Consider the following 15,203-nt stretch of genomic DNA (forward strand, 5'->3'; position numbering starts at 1 on the left):
AGTTGGTACTGGCAAGTTTAAACTATTTTTAATACTAGTAGACTCTTCATTTGTAACCTACTGAGCAGTTACAGAGGGTACTCCCATTGATACAAAATGCTCTAGTACCGGCATTTCTCTACATCCAGAGTTCTTTCTATATTCCATTCTGATTTCCATCTCTTACCTGTTCCCTGCTTTTGTCCTTCCGTCTCACCCCCATCTCCAGCCTTGATAACCGAGATGGCGGACACAGGTGCCTAGGAGCAAGCAGCAGGAAGCAGCACTTTCTCACTCCTCCCAGAGCGCTGGGCTCCCAGACTGTGTTCCTGTCTCTGGACAATGCCTTCTCTTCCTCCTGGGCTCAGAGGGTTTCACCAGAGCCTGGACCACCAGTGGTAATAGCTGTATTATTTAGATTTTGCTTCAGGATGCTCAGAGGTTAAGGTCAACTAATCATACTGAACATCATGAACTCCAGACGCTTTCACTTAATCCTTCAGGTAAAGGAAAATTGGGGCTTGATGACTAAGTTGGCAGTATTAATAACTACATCAGTCACCATTATCAGTATAACACAAGAACTCTAAATTATACCCAAATCATTTCTATTTAGCTTTAGGAAGAAAACAAGATTTCCTTTTCAGCGTTTGTTCTGTTTTGGCCAAATAAAAACTGTTTTCTTTCTTCCTCCAAGCTCACCCTAGGGCATGTCAGATAACAAAAGCCAGTCTGCCCAGCCTTCCATCTTTACCTTTGGAAATCGAGACTTGAATGGGTCCCATTCTTTTTCTGTAATCCAACAGAAAATGAAAAAAAACAAAAACAACCAAAACTTTTTCCCCCTATTTGGGATTCTAAAAGGACATATGGGTCACATCATAAGTGCATTTAACTCAGACAACTTTAGATCCTAATGAAATACTAGACAAGAGAGAGAATGGCATGAGTGGACAGTTCTCCCTTGTCACACACTACCCCTCCTGGTTTTATGAGGCTGCCTGCTGATGAGATTCAACTAGCCAACTTAAATGAAGGGCTTCACCACATGAGAAACTTCAATAGCAATGTTTACATCACTGGGGAGTTTATGAGACCCTGAGAGAGGGCAAGAGAGTTTACAACTGAAGAGTAAGTTCCTATTTATTCTCAAATGCCCTGACCAAACTGCTCAAAAGCAGTTTATAATTTCAAACCAATGTCATGTCCTCAACATAAAGTTCAAATTCATTTACTGTCCATGACACTTAAGCATCTAGGCTAATAAATTATAATACATATATTCTGTAAGAGTCTTTCATACCAAGAAGCTTGTTTTTGGTCTTCAGCAGTGACATTTCCTCCCCATTCACCACACAAACGCAGCCCGCTCTCGTAACATGCGGACACCAAAGCGCTGCCACTCTCGCTGATAAATCCACAGTTCTTGTGTTGTATCTAAACAAGCCAACACTGCCCCTCCTTTCCATGCAATCAGCCGGGGGTCCATGTCCTAGAGAAGGGATGAAGACATTTCAGCCTAATCACATAAGATACATACTCAATCATTTACTTGAACATGGGGCAGAGAAAAATCCCTCTGAGTCAATACCTAGTAAGCCAGGCTTTCAACCTGTATTAAAGACAGTAGTACTTATGAACTACAGGCATCTTTCTCTTTCAATAGCCAAGAAAACTTTTAAATTTTTATAACTAAAGATGCTATTATTTACAACTATTGCACAAATACTGTTTATCCTGTACACAGGAACATATACAAATGACTTATTTATTTTGAAGTTTGAATGGAATAAATAGATCCCCACAATCCCTCCCTCAGGATTAAAAAGAAATAGGAACATTTCCAGGAATTGTTAGTGACATTTAATAAAACACACAAAATCTATTTCTAAATTCCTGGGTTTATCTTTCAAGATAGTTCAAACCAAAAAGATCCTTAAACATCATCTGGTCCAGGGACCAGAAGTAGATCCTTAATATAAAAAAGAGATTAAAATGGAGCTGTTCTGGCTGGCAGGGCTTGAGAGCAGTCTGTCCTTCCCTTGCCCAACAAAGGTGGAATTCAGTCATGCTAGTTTAGGGAGCACGGCAGGGGAAAGCAGCAGAAATCCAGTACCTTAGGCCAGAGCACCTTCCACCACATCTATGGTTTGCTGAAATTAACTTTCCCACTTGCCCTAAGCCCTCAAGAACTCCTCAGAAACAAGCTCATGCCTCCTGGGATCTGATCTGTTCACATACAAGGCTAGTTTCATTTGTATACAGTCCAACTTGCAGAATAAAACAACCTACCTTAGGCCTTGTGATCACATCCACATTTTCAATAATTCGCCTGAACGATGGTGGCATTTTGTTGAGAATTCTGTGCTGCAGAAATTCTTGAGCTTTATGAAACATCAAACCACCTCCCACCACTAGGATGGAGCTGTACATCTTCTTTTTGGTATCATCGGATGCTGAAAAGACAGTGACATCCTCCATGCTTTTTTCTCCACATCCATAATTCTAGGCCAAGCCACCAACATCTCTTGCTTGGGCAAGTGCAATAGCCTTCTCAAAGATTTCCCTCCAGCCCACCCTCCACACTGCAGCCAGGGGAACCCTACAAAACACAAATGTAGGCGTGCTGCCACGCCACTGCAATCCTACTTGCAGGATTAGGATCAAAATCTTTAACAGTCCGAGTGTGGTGGCTCACACCTGTAATCCCAGCACTTTGGGAGGCCAAGGTGGGTGGATCACCAGGTCAGGAGTTCGAAACCAGCCTGGCCAACATAGTGAAACCCTGTCTCTACTAAAAAGACAAAAATTAGATGCGAACGGTAGTGCGCGCGCCTATAGTCCCAGCTACTCAGGAGGCTAAGGCAGGAGAATCACTTGAACCCAGGAGGCAGAGGTTGTGGTGAGCCGAGATCACGCCATTGCACTCCAGCCTGAGCAAGAGTGAGACTCTGTCTGAAAATAAATAAATAAATAAATAAAATATTTAAAGGGACCCACAAGATCCACTATGGGTGGTCCTCACCTGCTTCTCTAGCCTCATCCTCACACCCTGCTTACCAGCCACATTGATCTTCACAGGCTTCTTCCTCTGTCCCATCTGTTACTTCTAACTGACCCTTTTCATCATCCTTTACGTCTCTCTCAAGGGCCGCCTTCCTCAAGGAAGCTTTCCCTGCCTCCCACCTTCCATACCATCCCCTAGGGAATAAAGATTCTATGTGAAATTCCTCAAATTATTACACAAATGTGAAATTACCACTGGCAGGTGCTACAAAGTTGAGCTAAAGGATACTGACCGCTCAGCAGTACCCTGCCAGTGGTAATTCCACATTTGTGTAATAATTTGACTTATTTTGGCTTCTTCCACTAGGCTATAAACCCATCCTACCTCGTTAATGTATTCCCAACACCTGGCAATGCAAGTCAAGTAGGCGCTTAATCGTTTTTCAATGAATATGTTATACTGCAAAAGTATATCCTAGACTGAACCAATTTATTTAACTGCTATCTTGTTTCACTGTTATCTCCCGGTCTCCCCGGATGTGCTTACAACAGCAGTCTATGCTATGAAGGATGGCTTTATCCAGGCCCAGAGCTTTCCCTTCAAACAGTGAGATGGCAGTCTTCCTGGACATCAGTGCAGTGAGGGCCTCCTCGGAATCGTTGCCAGCCATCAGGCCATCTCCCTGTGAGGACCCCAAATCTACTTCTTGGGAATGGAGTCTTTCTGGAAGATCAGAGGACTGGCCACGAAGATCCCCTTCAAATCCAATAGGTTTGGATGCAGACTTTCGGTCAGCAGTAGCTTTTGCAGACTGTAAATCAAAAGGACAATCAAGTAGGTGGTATTACTACAACAGAACACTGTTGATGTTGTCTAGCTAGATCCCTCCCTACCCTACTACTATGCACTAATATAAAACAAAAGTCACGCAGCAATACAACAACTGCCCAGCACCCATTCCCAGGTAACAGAAATGAGAGACGGTGCACAGATGAAGATGCTCTGACCATTCCAAAGCAGGGTAGGTGCCGGTAGGCAGGGTGGCCCTCAGAACCGTATCATCACTGGTTAGATTTTAAAACTGAAAAACCAGTGCAGACAGACTTTCTTCCCCGTGGTCTGAATTTTTAAATGGAGTATTCCAGTGGGATTCATGGGCCACGACTGTTAAGGAATTCTTACTTTCAGATCCTATCAGTCCACCTCATGTTTGCCTCTGGGGAGGAACAAAGCCTAGAAAATCTAGTCTCCATCATGAGCTGGTGCTGTTTCATTAGCAGACAAGACCTTTAATTTGTGTCCTCGTACCAGACATCGTATTATGGGGATCTGCTTTCAACAAAGGAATTCAGCTCTTTGGCTATGCCATGCGTCTTTCACAAAATTAAGTAACAGGTGAGATTTTAATGAAAATACTGCTGAAAAAATATTCAGAAGTAAATAATGTAAGTAAATGATACACACCAAAAGGAAAGTGTCATTAACTTTTAAATGTATGGACTAGCATTCAGAAAATTAATGTTTACTGAATAGAGAAATCTGTCTTCCAGATTTTAAACTCAGACTTCAGTTGATCTACAATTCTAAAAGCTATATCAGTGTTATTATGCTGGAAGACAGAACTGATTACAGTGGCCTATTAACGCTGGACAAATTTCTCCTTCAGAGACAAAACTCTCTCTTCTCCTACCAGAATTGCTACGGACCTGTTCTTGTTTGCTCTGTGTGGCCAGCAGGTAATGTTCATCGTGAGGATCCTCAGGATCACCCTGAGATCTGTGCTGCAAAGTCGTCATTTTCTGTCCAACAATTCCAAAAGTTGCGGGGTAAAACAAAGCCATTGGAGCCTGTACATGGAAGGAAAAGAGTGATCAACAAAAGATACTGCCTCCTGAAAAAAACTGATCCACTAAACGCTGTTCTTCTAAAAACAAAACTGGCAGATCAAATTCTCTTAAGTTAGACTAGGCAATCTTGTCTTTTGGAAGTGGCATTATTTCTCTGGTGTACCATAGGCCAGAAAACTCACTCATCATCTAACTAGATGGGTGATATGACACCATATGAGAGAAATCTCAAAACAAACATAAAGTACTTCATAATCTACTTCGTAATTTCCTAAAAAGAATGCTACCTTTCTCTCTAATTAACAACTCCTCATATAGGGGCTAACTAGAAAGATGTTTTTCAGATCCATTCTACACCAGTGGCTTAAATGTTGGTTTAGTGGATAATCTACAATCAGTTGACATTCTGATCTCACAATGTTTCCAGCAAGTGCATATTCTCTCAGTGTGACTGAACCTGGATAACTTTCTTTCTACCCATGGAAACAGACACTTATAAGTTACCTGGAGTTTTTCATCTCCTAATCGAAACTGGTAAAGCAGGGCAGGAGAATCAGGATGTCGAATCTGAAACTCATGGTCCTGAAGCCCAGAGATGTCCTGATTCCAGGAAAAGATGCTGTCAGTGAATCAGTAAGAATGCATGCAAACTCTTCAAATTATGCTTCAGCCTCGCCATCATCTAAATATCACCTATAAAAAGGACAACCTACAGCTTTGTACCACTCTCACTATAACTTAATAAAATAGGAATTTGGCTGTACTTTGTTCCTCTATTTAAAATTTCAGGAATTTCTACTGTTTGCATTATTCATTTTCTCCATTATCAATATACATTAGTACAAACAATGACCCAAATCAATAAGCAAATTCCCTCAGTAACTGGGAAATTTAAATTTACAGTTTTTTTGTTTCCCCAGTTTTTTAAAATTTAGATTACCTGAAAAAAGTAAAAACAAGTCTCAAACAAAAAAAGGATACCAATCCATATATAGCAATGATTAAACATTGTTTGCAATATTAAGAAAGTGCTTCAAATTATAACATTTAATAAAATGTCTGTACTTACATATTTACCTACTATCCTCCTTACACCTAAAGGTTTATCTTCATCTTTTATCAAGATGAGACAGAGAAATTTGCTAAACTCTGTTTCCTAAAAAAATTAAACTGTTTTCCAGAGCCTGAGACACACCCTCACTGCTCGGACCTTAGCAAAAAAACCCAAAAAACTCTCACTCCTTAAGGGCTTTCTCCTCAAGGCTTTATCTTGGGTTGAAAAAGGTAGTATAATGCTGATACTTTTTTATTTATTTATTTATTTTGAGACGGAGTCTCGCTTTGTCGCCCAGGCTGGAATGCAGTGGTGCAATCTCAGCTTACTGTAAGCTCTGCCTCCCGGGTTCACGCCATTCTGCTGCCTCAGTCTCCTGAGTAGCTGGGACTACAGGCGCCCGCCACCACGCCTGGCTAATTTTTTGTATTTTTAGTAGAGACGGGGTTTCACCGTGTTAGCCAGGATGGTTTCGATCTCCTGACCTCGTGATCCGCCCGCCTTGGCCTCCCAAAGTGCTGGGATTACAGGTGTGAGCCACCATGCCCAGCCAATGCTGTTACATTTTTAAGTATCTTTTAAATCTCTTAACTTTTTCCTAGAAACAAAAATAATCAGCAATATTGATTCTGCTCCCACCTGATCTAAATGACAAAAAGTTTCTTTAAGGTGTTGCAGAAGAAGACAATCCATTTTATTTGTTAACTGGCATTCTCTGTAAGGGAACCCAGCTCGCTGCATTAGCCAGTAAAAACATCTTGACACATCAGATCCTCCATATGCCAGACAAAGCCTAAAGTTAAGAGAAAAGGGTAGATGGTTAATCTGTTGGTTAAGAAGGTGCAAAAGGTGTTTGAAGAAATCCATTAAAGGCCGGGCATGGTGGTTCCTGCCTGTAATCCCAGCACTTTGGGAGGCCAAGATGGGCAGATCACTTGAGGCCAGGAGTTCAAGACCAGCTGGTCAATATGGCGAAACCCTGTCTCTACTAAAAATACAAAAATTAGCCAGGCATGATAATGCACACCTGTAATCCCAGCTACGCGGGAGGCTGAGGCACAAGAATTGCTTGAACTCGGGAGGCGGAGGTTGCAGTGAGCCAAGAGATCACGCCACTGCACTCCAGCCTGGATGACAGAGTGAAAGTCTATCTAAAAAAAAACACAAAAAACGAACAAACAAAAATGTCCATTAAACACAGTGATATATAGAAGTTTCAAGAAATATATGTTGAATGGACAGAATGAATGGATGGAAGGGAGAAAAGGAACTTTAGCAAAAACCAGTGGGGGACACCTAAAGTAGTCATGATGTTTGAAAATATATCTGAGAAACTCAATACTCACTATTAAATCCAGCTCACTTCCCAGTCAATATGTGTTTATCATATGACAGTTGTTTGGTGGTCTACACTCACTAGCATATAAGGCAGCAATGACAATACAAGACAAACTTATGGGAGAACAGCTTAGAGAAAGCTGTCTACTAACTGAAGGTTTCTACAATTTGGGGAGACAGCTGCTATATTATTTTACTGGTAAGAAACCTGGGTCCAGCATTTTCCCCACACTTTGAGAACCAGTGGCACTGGATATTCTAACAACGGATGAGCCAAAATAACTCAAAATGGATTTTAGAATGTACTAGAACTTGGGGTGGGAGGCAGCAGATGACCCTTTCTCATGGACAATTTAAGCCCTCTTTTAAAGACTCAAACTACCTAATGTGGAGGACGGGAAGAATGAAAGCATCCTGAGGGGCAGCAAGAAGCCATCTCTGGAGCACAAAATGCTTCAGAGAGCCCACACCTGCATTACCTGAGTGTGCTCACATATGTCAGGCTTGCCTGAAGAAGGACAAGCTGCAAATCTGGTCCTGACAGTTATTTTCTTTACCTGTCTATCAACATAAAGTTACTCACCCACAGAACACCACTATGACAAAAAAATGCAGATATTCAAAACACTAGCCAGATAATTCAGATTGAAAAAGCCGATTTCCTCCTACATGACTTGCCTAAATAAAGCTCTGCTATAAGGGTGTGATTAGTAGCTCTATGCCAAACCACAGCTAAAGACATGAAGCTACTACCCGTTTACATTTCCTCTATGGGAAAGCACATAAAACATAACAGGACTTTCAGGGGCTGCTAATGTAAATCCATATTAAGAAGTTCCAATGGGAAGGGTAAAATCATTCGTTTTCACCTTGCTGGAATTTGCACTTCCATAATCTTGCTGGTTTCCTATGCAGACTTTGGAATATATGGTTATCTTATAATTTTTAACCTGTGATTTTTTATTATTTACAGTTGAACACATTATGAGGGAAGAGGGAACAGGGAATGCCACCTTCCAAGTTCCTCACCGAGTATTCCGATGAGACACCCCATCCTCCACACAGCATACGCTTGTCTTCTGGTCCCCAACGTCTACAATACACGTGCTGCTTAAGCCACTGCCATAGGTGGCACACACAGACTCCTGATGGACCACGATCCCTGGGGAAAAAAAAAAGGCAGAGTAGTGATCAGCTGTAGAGCAGTAAAGATCCCAAAACAGATCATCAACTGAAGTGGGGAGCCTAGGGACTTCTGGGCAGGGTATCTGAGGAACACTGATCCTTTCAGAATAAGCATTTAAGTAAGTCAAGCGCGGTGGCTCACGCCTGTCATCCCAACACTTTGGGAGGCTGAGGCGGGTGGATCACGAGGTCAGGAGATCGAGACCATCCTGGCTAACACAGTGAAACCCCATCTCTACTAAAAAATACAAAAAATTAGCCGGGTGTGGTGGCGGGCACCTGTAGTCCCAGCTAATCGGGAGGCTGAGGCAGGAGAATGGCGTGAACCCGGGAGGCAGAGCTTGCAGTGAGCCAAGACAGCGCCACTGCACTCCAGCCTGGGCGACAGAGCGAGACTCCATCTCAAAATCAATCAATCAATCAATCAATCAGTAAATTAGGTTAACTCTGTCATTAAAGAAAGAAATTCCATTAAAATAGGTTTCACTGGGATATCAGACATACCTGAAAAGCCCATCTTCATTAGTATCATATTCACTAGTTCCTTCACATGCTGTTTATTATAGATATCAGGAATTAACAAGATACATCTATAATACTAAAAAGAAGAACAAAGATAAAAGGGTTAACACTCAAGTCTCGTCAGGTCAAATTCACCACTTCTTTTTAGAGAGACTTCCCTTCAAAGGAGTAGCAGCTACGGTTACACACCCAGAATAAAAGCTCAAACCTCTGTATTATCCTTTGGGTTTTATAAAGAAATAAAAAATGCTCAAGTGTTTTTTTTCCTTGAAATTATTAAAAACTTGTAAAATGAAAAATAAGACAACTGATGTGTCAGTAAGGTCCAAAGAGAAGACAAAAATAAGCAAGCTTGCTGATTTGAGTAATAGAGACACCAAAGAAACAGAGAAAGAATAAAAAGCACTAGAAGGGAATTAACTGAAGAAGAAAAGACATCCTCATGCCACTAAGATCCTCACCCTGAAGGCCAAGAATGCATCAAGAAGGACACTATATTACAAACAACTTGGTAATGTGTACTTTCATTGACCAAGAATCTTAAAAACAATCCAAATTAACTGAGAATTTTAACTCACCTTTAAATCTTTCAGTGGGATTTCCAAGTATTTTTGTATTGCATGAGACCATATTACTTCAATATCTGCCAGAACAGCTGTAAGAGAGCCCCCAGGGCCTGGATGAATATTTAACTGACCTCTTCTGATAGGCCAGTGAATATTGTAACAGTCCAGTGGATTAACATACAAGGCCTAGAAAAGGAGGAGGGAGATGAGTACTTTGTTAACACTTTTCTCTCAAGGTTTTCTAGATTCATATCCAAAAATCTAACTAACGTTTGCTGAATGTGAGAAATGCTGAGTGATGTAGGAGTCGGTGGGACTATCTGGTACTCAAAGTAGGGTTACAGAGCGCTAGGAAATGACTAGGACTCAGTAGCAACGTAAGTGAATTTTAGGAGGAGGATCAGGTTCCCCTTCTTCCATTCTTATTGTAAAGAAGTTTCTTACCTCTTCTCCTACTAAATACTCAGGGTGATGAGATGTGTTTGTCCACTTATTTCCCGAACAGTGATCTAAAATTGCAGGTCGCATCTGCTTATTGTAGGAGCGTGCCTGAAAAGAAAAACCATCAGAAAATTATCTCAATTTATTCAAGGCGGGGGCAACATTAAGGGTCTCCTTTTCTTTTCTCTCCCACACTATATACATTGGCAAATTTTAATTACAAATATTTGGCAAAATATTGACTGGTTGCAAATAGATTCTCTTGTCCTTTTTACAATCTTAGGGTTTTTTTCCCCCAATTTTAACACCTAGGCTGTGATTCACAGCCAGTCCAAAATTAACACTAAACTCTGCTTAAAGCTGAATTCAAATTTATATGTAATACAGACTCATGTCCATTCCTATCATATTGGTTTATCATATGAAATTGAAGAATGTAGTAAGAACAGTTTCGCACCAAGATCCTGGAATCACACCTTCTCAGGTAAAGTATAAACTTCCATCAACTAGCCTACCCCCACCTCACAGATTATGTGGCTTGCCTAAGCATTTGTAACACTGACTCGGGTATTCTATAAGTAGTTATAGGGGGTTTTCTTCCTTTATAAGGAACTCCCATCTTGTATTTGCATAGTGATACAGGAAGAACATGTGAATGGTATTATGATACAAATAGTGGTGATAAAAGAATAAATCTGAAGAGTTGATCGAACCTGTTCAGGGGACACAGGAATGCGTCTTGTACCATTGGACATCTTTTTAGACCATATTGCTTGATCCACCATTTTAAGGCCATTTTGTCTTTGTTCATTACTTTCCGGTTTCTGGGGGAAAAATGAAAGATGAGCAGTACAAAGGATTTAATGAGAAGAGAAAGCAATTAAAAAACTACTAATTTAATCCAATCTTTGGAAATGCTCCTTTATCAACAAGTAGCATTTCCTTAATCTTTATCACATGTACTACTCTTAAGAATTCCCTCCAGCCTGGGCAACATGGCAAAACACCATCTCTACAAAAAATACAAGAAATTAGCTGGGTGTGGTGGCACAGGCCTGTGGTCCCAGCTACTTGGGAGACTAAGGCGGGAGGATTGCTTGAGCCCAGAAGGTGGAGAGTGCAATGAGCCGAGGTCGCACCACTGCACTCCAGCCTGAAGAACAGAGCAAGACCCTGTCTCAAGACAAGAAAAAAAGAATTCCCAGGAATCTTTTATAAGTCAAAAGCAGCCCTCGCTATAAAACAACTATATGCTAAATTTTCAAGTGATTTTTCATAAAATTTCTCACAGCACTAATCAAAGCATACCTACTTCATGTTTACAAAGTATTTCAGAAACTCTTCCATACAATTATATAATTCTTATGTTGACAATTTTGACAATGTCACATTCCTTCATATGTTGATCAGCAAGTGTTCTCATTATTATAGTATAAAGAAAATGTCCATAAATATCTTTACAGAAATGTTTTTTGATTTTTATTTCTTAAACGTATTCCCTAAAGTAGAATTACAACATCCAAAGATAAATAATGAAGTGCAGACTCTTATATCAGCAAGTTATATTTAAACTTACAACTGGACTTACATAGAATCTGCTAGTTACACTAAAAAATGGAACCCTAAGGCCTACTATCAGAATTAAAGAAACTTTACATTCCCAAAACTATCCTTGACTTAAAACTTCAAGTAAACTGTGGATTATGATGTAATATATAGATTTATCACTGATCACAAAGAATTTTCCTGATAATCACCATCTGTAACATAGGATAGATTCTTACTGCAAGAAAAAAATTTTTTTGCCTTGAAATTATGGTTAATCTAAGACCGTAAGTGCTTATTGTAACAATCTAATTTGCTAATGGATTAAAATAGTATCTCTTTCAAATACTTACAGTTTAAATATGGCTTAACCAGTAAGTTTAAGCCTGTTAACAAGGACCTGAATGTATCACTTTAAGTGAGTGATGATTCTGTGTCTTCCATTATAGAACACCTTCATCAACACTCAATTCACCCTGAAAAACTTACTTTTGTTTTAGCTAATTCTTTACATCTCAAATCACTAGCTCTGATGAAAAATGAGTGACATTATTATTTTAAAACACAGCAAAGCTATGAAGATGTTTAAGATTCTGGTGTACTTAAGTGTCTAAGCCCTCCCAGGGAAACAACCTTAGCCTTTCTCTCCAGGTCATTTTTGACTTACATTTAGTCCCTCCCTTAGAAGCCAACTGTCCTTGTATAGGGGCTGCCCTTGTTGTTTGTGTCTTCGCGCAATGACATGAGGAATGCTGGCAGGAAGAGTGTCTGTGGCTCGACCAATCCTTAAAGTTGTTGAACCTGGATGTACGACAATGATGAAGTTGCTCTGGATTTGCTGCAGATATAAAACATAGATGTGTGACCTTCGTAAATAATATGCCGGTAACAAAGTTAAACAACATACACATAACAAGCTAAACTAAGAAGCTGACTCAAAGAAATCAAAATAATTCAGTCAAGAGAGTTCTTTGAGAAGTATCCAATTACTGCTCTCTACCTAAACACAAACTTATTATTTATTATGTTCCCTTGACGTGAGTCATAATACATAGCTCAACAAATACTTGTTTAAATGAATGAAACAAAAATTATCCACCACAAATTAACATACAGTTCCTGAGCATTTATGTGACTGAAGAAACATTGCTATAGAGTCCGGGCCCAGGCTCTGAATTCACAGATCTGTCTGCAAATTCAGACTGCCACTTCTTGCTCTGAATGAAGTTCCCACAGTTCACCACTTACTGTGAGGATTAAATGGATTACACATGTAACTCAGAGCTGGGCCACCGGAAGCATTCGAGGAACGTTGACTTTTACCATAGTAAGGCCTTTCAACGTGATCCACTGCCTTCACAAGAAGTCAGACTCTGTGGCTTACATGACCCTCATGATATGGCCCCCGCTAAGATCTCCAGTCCCCTTCCTTAACTCCAGACATCCTGATCTACTGGCTGGGCCTCCAACACTTCACATTCTCTGTTGGCACAAGTCTCTTCCACATTGTTCTTCCCTGAGATTCCCTCCTCCCTCTGGTTAGCTCCTAATCACCTTCAGGACTCTAAACAGATGTCACCTCACCTCCTTTGAAGAAACCCTCCCTGACTGTCGGGGATGGAGGAGGTACTTGCTTGAGTGCCCAATACTGCCCTCTGCACAAGCCCATTCCATGCCATGCTCTGATACTTGCTGTCCTGTCTCCAAGTGTGAGCTCTCCCCTCCTAATCAACCCCCCCTCCCACCCCAGAGTGGGAGAATCCTAGAGGGAAGCATCTGGCAAGGCCCTTACAGACCATCCAGTCAGCCTTCTCAACTAGCTGGATGGAGAAACCAGGCCTGTGCAACAGTAATGGCCACTCTGGGCTTACCGTGTGCCGGACACTGTCATAGTAGTGATAGCTAACTAGTAGCTGCCCTATGTGAGCACTTATGTGAATTGTACACTGCCTGTGCCCGTTTTCCTACACGAATGCTGTTTCAGTTACTGATCAGTAAGGTTTTGTGTGCGTGCATACGTCTAAGGTCCTTTGCCAGGCATGCTACTGCAAATAATTTTTTCTGGTTAGTTTAGTTTGGTCTAATCGTGTTGTTTTTGATACACAAGCTCTTAATATATATTTAGACAAATGTCCATCATTTCCTTGCTTGAAATGACTTCCATTATCTGAGATTTCTTAACAAAGGTACAGACTGACGCTCCCAGTGAGCCAGCCTGGTGTTAAACTCTATCTGCCACCATTTAACCCTCATGGCAACCTGCGAGGCGGCTGGTATCACCGTGGTCGTTTTATGGTCGGGAAGCTGAGGCCACAGCCCGGGCCGCAGGGCACACAGCCAGCCGGTAGGGCGTGCGGGAGGACTGAGCGGTGTCCCTGCGGGAGCTCAGCCTGGCTCCTGGCGCTCCGCGCCTCCTAGCCCTCGGCGTCCCGGCGCGCCACGACCCGGAAAGGAACGACCACTTCCGCACTCCCCACCAGGGGCTGGGGCCTGCAGGGAGGACTTGAAGCCTCCCGCCGCCTCCCGCCCCCTGCCCGGCAGCGGAGGACCCAAGCAAGGGCAAAGGGTTCTAACCCAGACCGGCCCCGAGCCGCACCTCCTGCAGCGACTCCGGCACCAGCGCGGGCACGATGGGCCGCTTCACGCCACGCTGCTCCTTCTCCTTCTCGCCGCCCTTCTCCTTCCCGTTCTCCGCGTCACCCTTCTCAGCCTGGGTCATCGTGGCCGCCAACACCCACCAACCTCTCGCCTCAGCTCCGCAGCCACGACTGCCAGGACGGAAGGGCCACCGCGCAGACGCACTGACGGCTGCCCACAGTCAAGATGGCCGCCGCGGAGTCGTCCCAGAGGGCTCCGGAAAGGCGGGGGCGGGGCTGCCCGGCGCTGGGGCTGGGGGCGGGGTGTCCTTGTGGTTTGAATGGGTGGGTGTTACTGTGATTAGTCCTGACTGTGTAGGGTGCCAGCAACATACTACACATAGCTTTTTGAGCGCCTAGTGGGGGTCGGCTGATAACCCGCAACTTACTTCGTCCTCACAGACGTCTCTTCTCCTGGCTTCCCAGATACTGTATGTACTCTTAATTTTTCTCTTATGTCCTCATGTTCAGTCCAGCCTCTGATGTTGGGGTTAGTTCTTTTCCAGACACACTCCTTGGGTGACTATCCAGTTTCCTGGCTTTAACAATGAATACGACTCCCAAATATATATATCCAGGCTGAATCTCTCACAGAGATTCGGATTGATAACCAGTGCCTACTTGGTCTCTCCATCTGGATTGCCTACAAGGCACTACAAACTTAAATATGTTCAAAATGTAACTCTTGATTCCTTCCCCTCTCACTTTCACCATCTCAGTAAATGTCATTTTGATTCTTCACTTGTCAACAGCTTCTACATCCAATCCATCAGTAAATCCTGCAGTCTCTAAAATAGATCTTGAATTCATCCACTTCTCCATGCCCGTGCCACTACCTAGCCCAAGCCACTTTCATCTCACCTGGATGACCACATCAGCCTCTTAACTCAAATTCCTTGTCCTGTCCCCCTGTATCTGTTCTTATATAGTTGCCCACATGTTGTTTTAAAATATGTAGTTAATACTATGTACCCTGCACTCCACTAAGACTTATCTCAAAAATTAGATGTCACTCATGCTTAAAACTCGAATGGTTTCCCTTTGCTCAAGGAACAGAATCTAAACAAACCACCACCTAAAGAC

General features: G+C 42.2%; 1 protein-coding gene across 4 annotated transcripts; it reads right to left on the reverse strand.

Moving 5' to 3' along the window:
- Positions 1-1,104: 1,104 nt before the first annotated feature.
- Positions 1,105-14,304, reverse strand: ACTR8 (actin related protein 8). 4 transcript variants are annotated; one of them, XM_033210144.1, is made up of 13 exons: positions 14,081-14,304; positions 12,152-12,322; positions 10,653-10,763; positions 9,943-10,047; positions 9,511-9,684; positions 8,915-9,008; positions 8,255-8,387; positions 6,527-6,680; positions 5,338-5,433; positions 4,693-4,833; positions 3,533-3,797; positions 2,272-2,435; positions 1,105-1,471 (listed from the first exon to the last, which is right to left on the reverse strand). In XM_033210144.1, the coding sequence occupies exons 1-13, from the start codon at positions 14,201-14,203 to the stop codon at positions 1,328-1,330; spliced, it is 1,875 nt and encodes a 624-aa protein (XP_033066035.1). In that variant the 5' UTR covers positions 14,204-14,304; the 3' UTR covers positions 1,105-1,327. The 4 variants fall into 4 exon arrangements, with proteins under 4 accessions (XP_033066035.1, XP_033066036.1, XP_033066038.1 ...); XM_033210147.1 differs by having other exon boundaries at positions 1,195-1,471; positions 12,152-12,285; positions 14,081-14,268; XM_033210146.1 differs by lacking the exon at positions 14,081-14,304 and adding an exon at positions 13,744-13,921 and having other exon boundaries at positions 1,195-1,471.
- Between the last annotated feature and the right edge of the window lie 899 nt (positions 14,305-15,203).

This window comes from Trachypithecus francoisi, unplaced genomic scaffold (genome assembly GCF_009764315.1).
Source record: "Trachypithecus francoisi isolate TF-2019V2 unplaced genomic scaffold, Tfra_2.0 Lachesis_group0, whole genome shotgun sequence".
Lineage (NCBI taxonomy): Eukaryota > Metazoa > Chordata > Mammalia > Primates > Cercopithecidae > Trachypithecus > Trachypithecus francoisi.

Excerpts from the sequence above, each read along its gene's own strand:
- ACTR8 (XM_033210144.1), bottom strand. The coding sequence starts at position 14,203 with ATGACCCAGGCTGAGAAGGGTGACGCGGAGAACGGGAAGGAGAAGGGC. Across the intron at positions 9,685-9,942 it reads AGTATTTAGTAGGAGAAGAG|GCCTTGTATGTTAATCCACT; the intron begins GTAAGAAACTTC and ends CTCCTTTTCTAG. Across the intron at positions 9,009-9,510 it reads TCCCACTGAAAGATTTAAAG|TATTATAGATGTATCTTGTT; the intron begins GTGAGTTAAAAT and ends TCTTCTTTTTAG.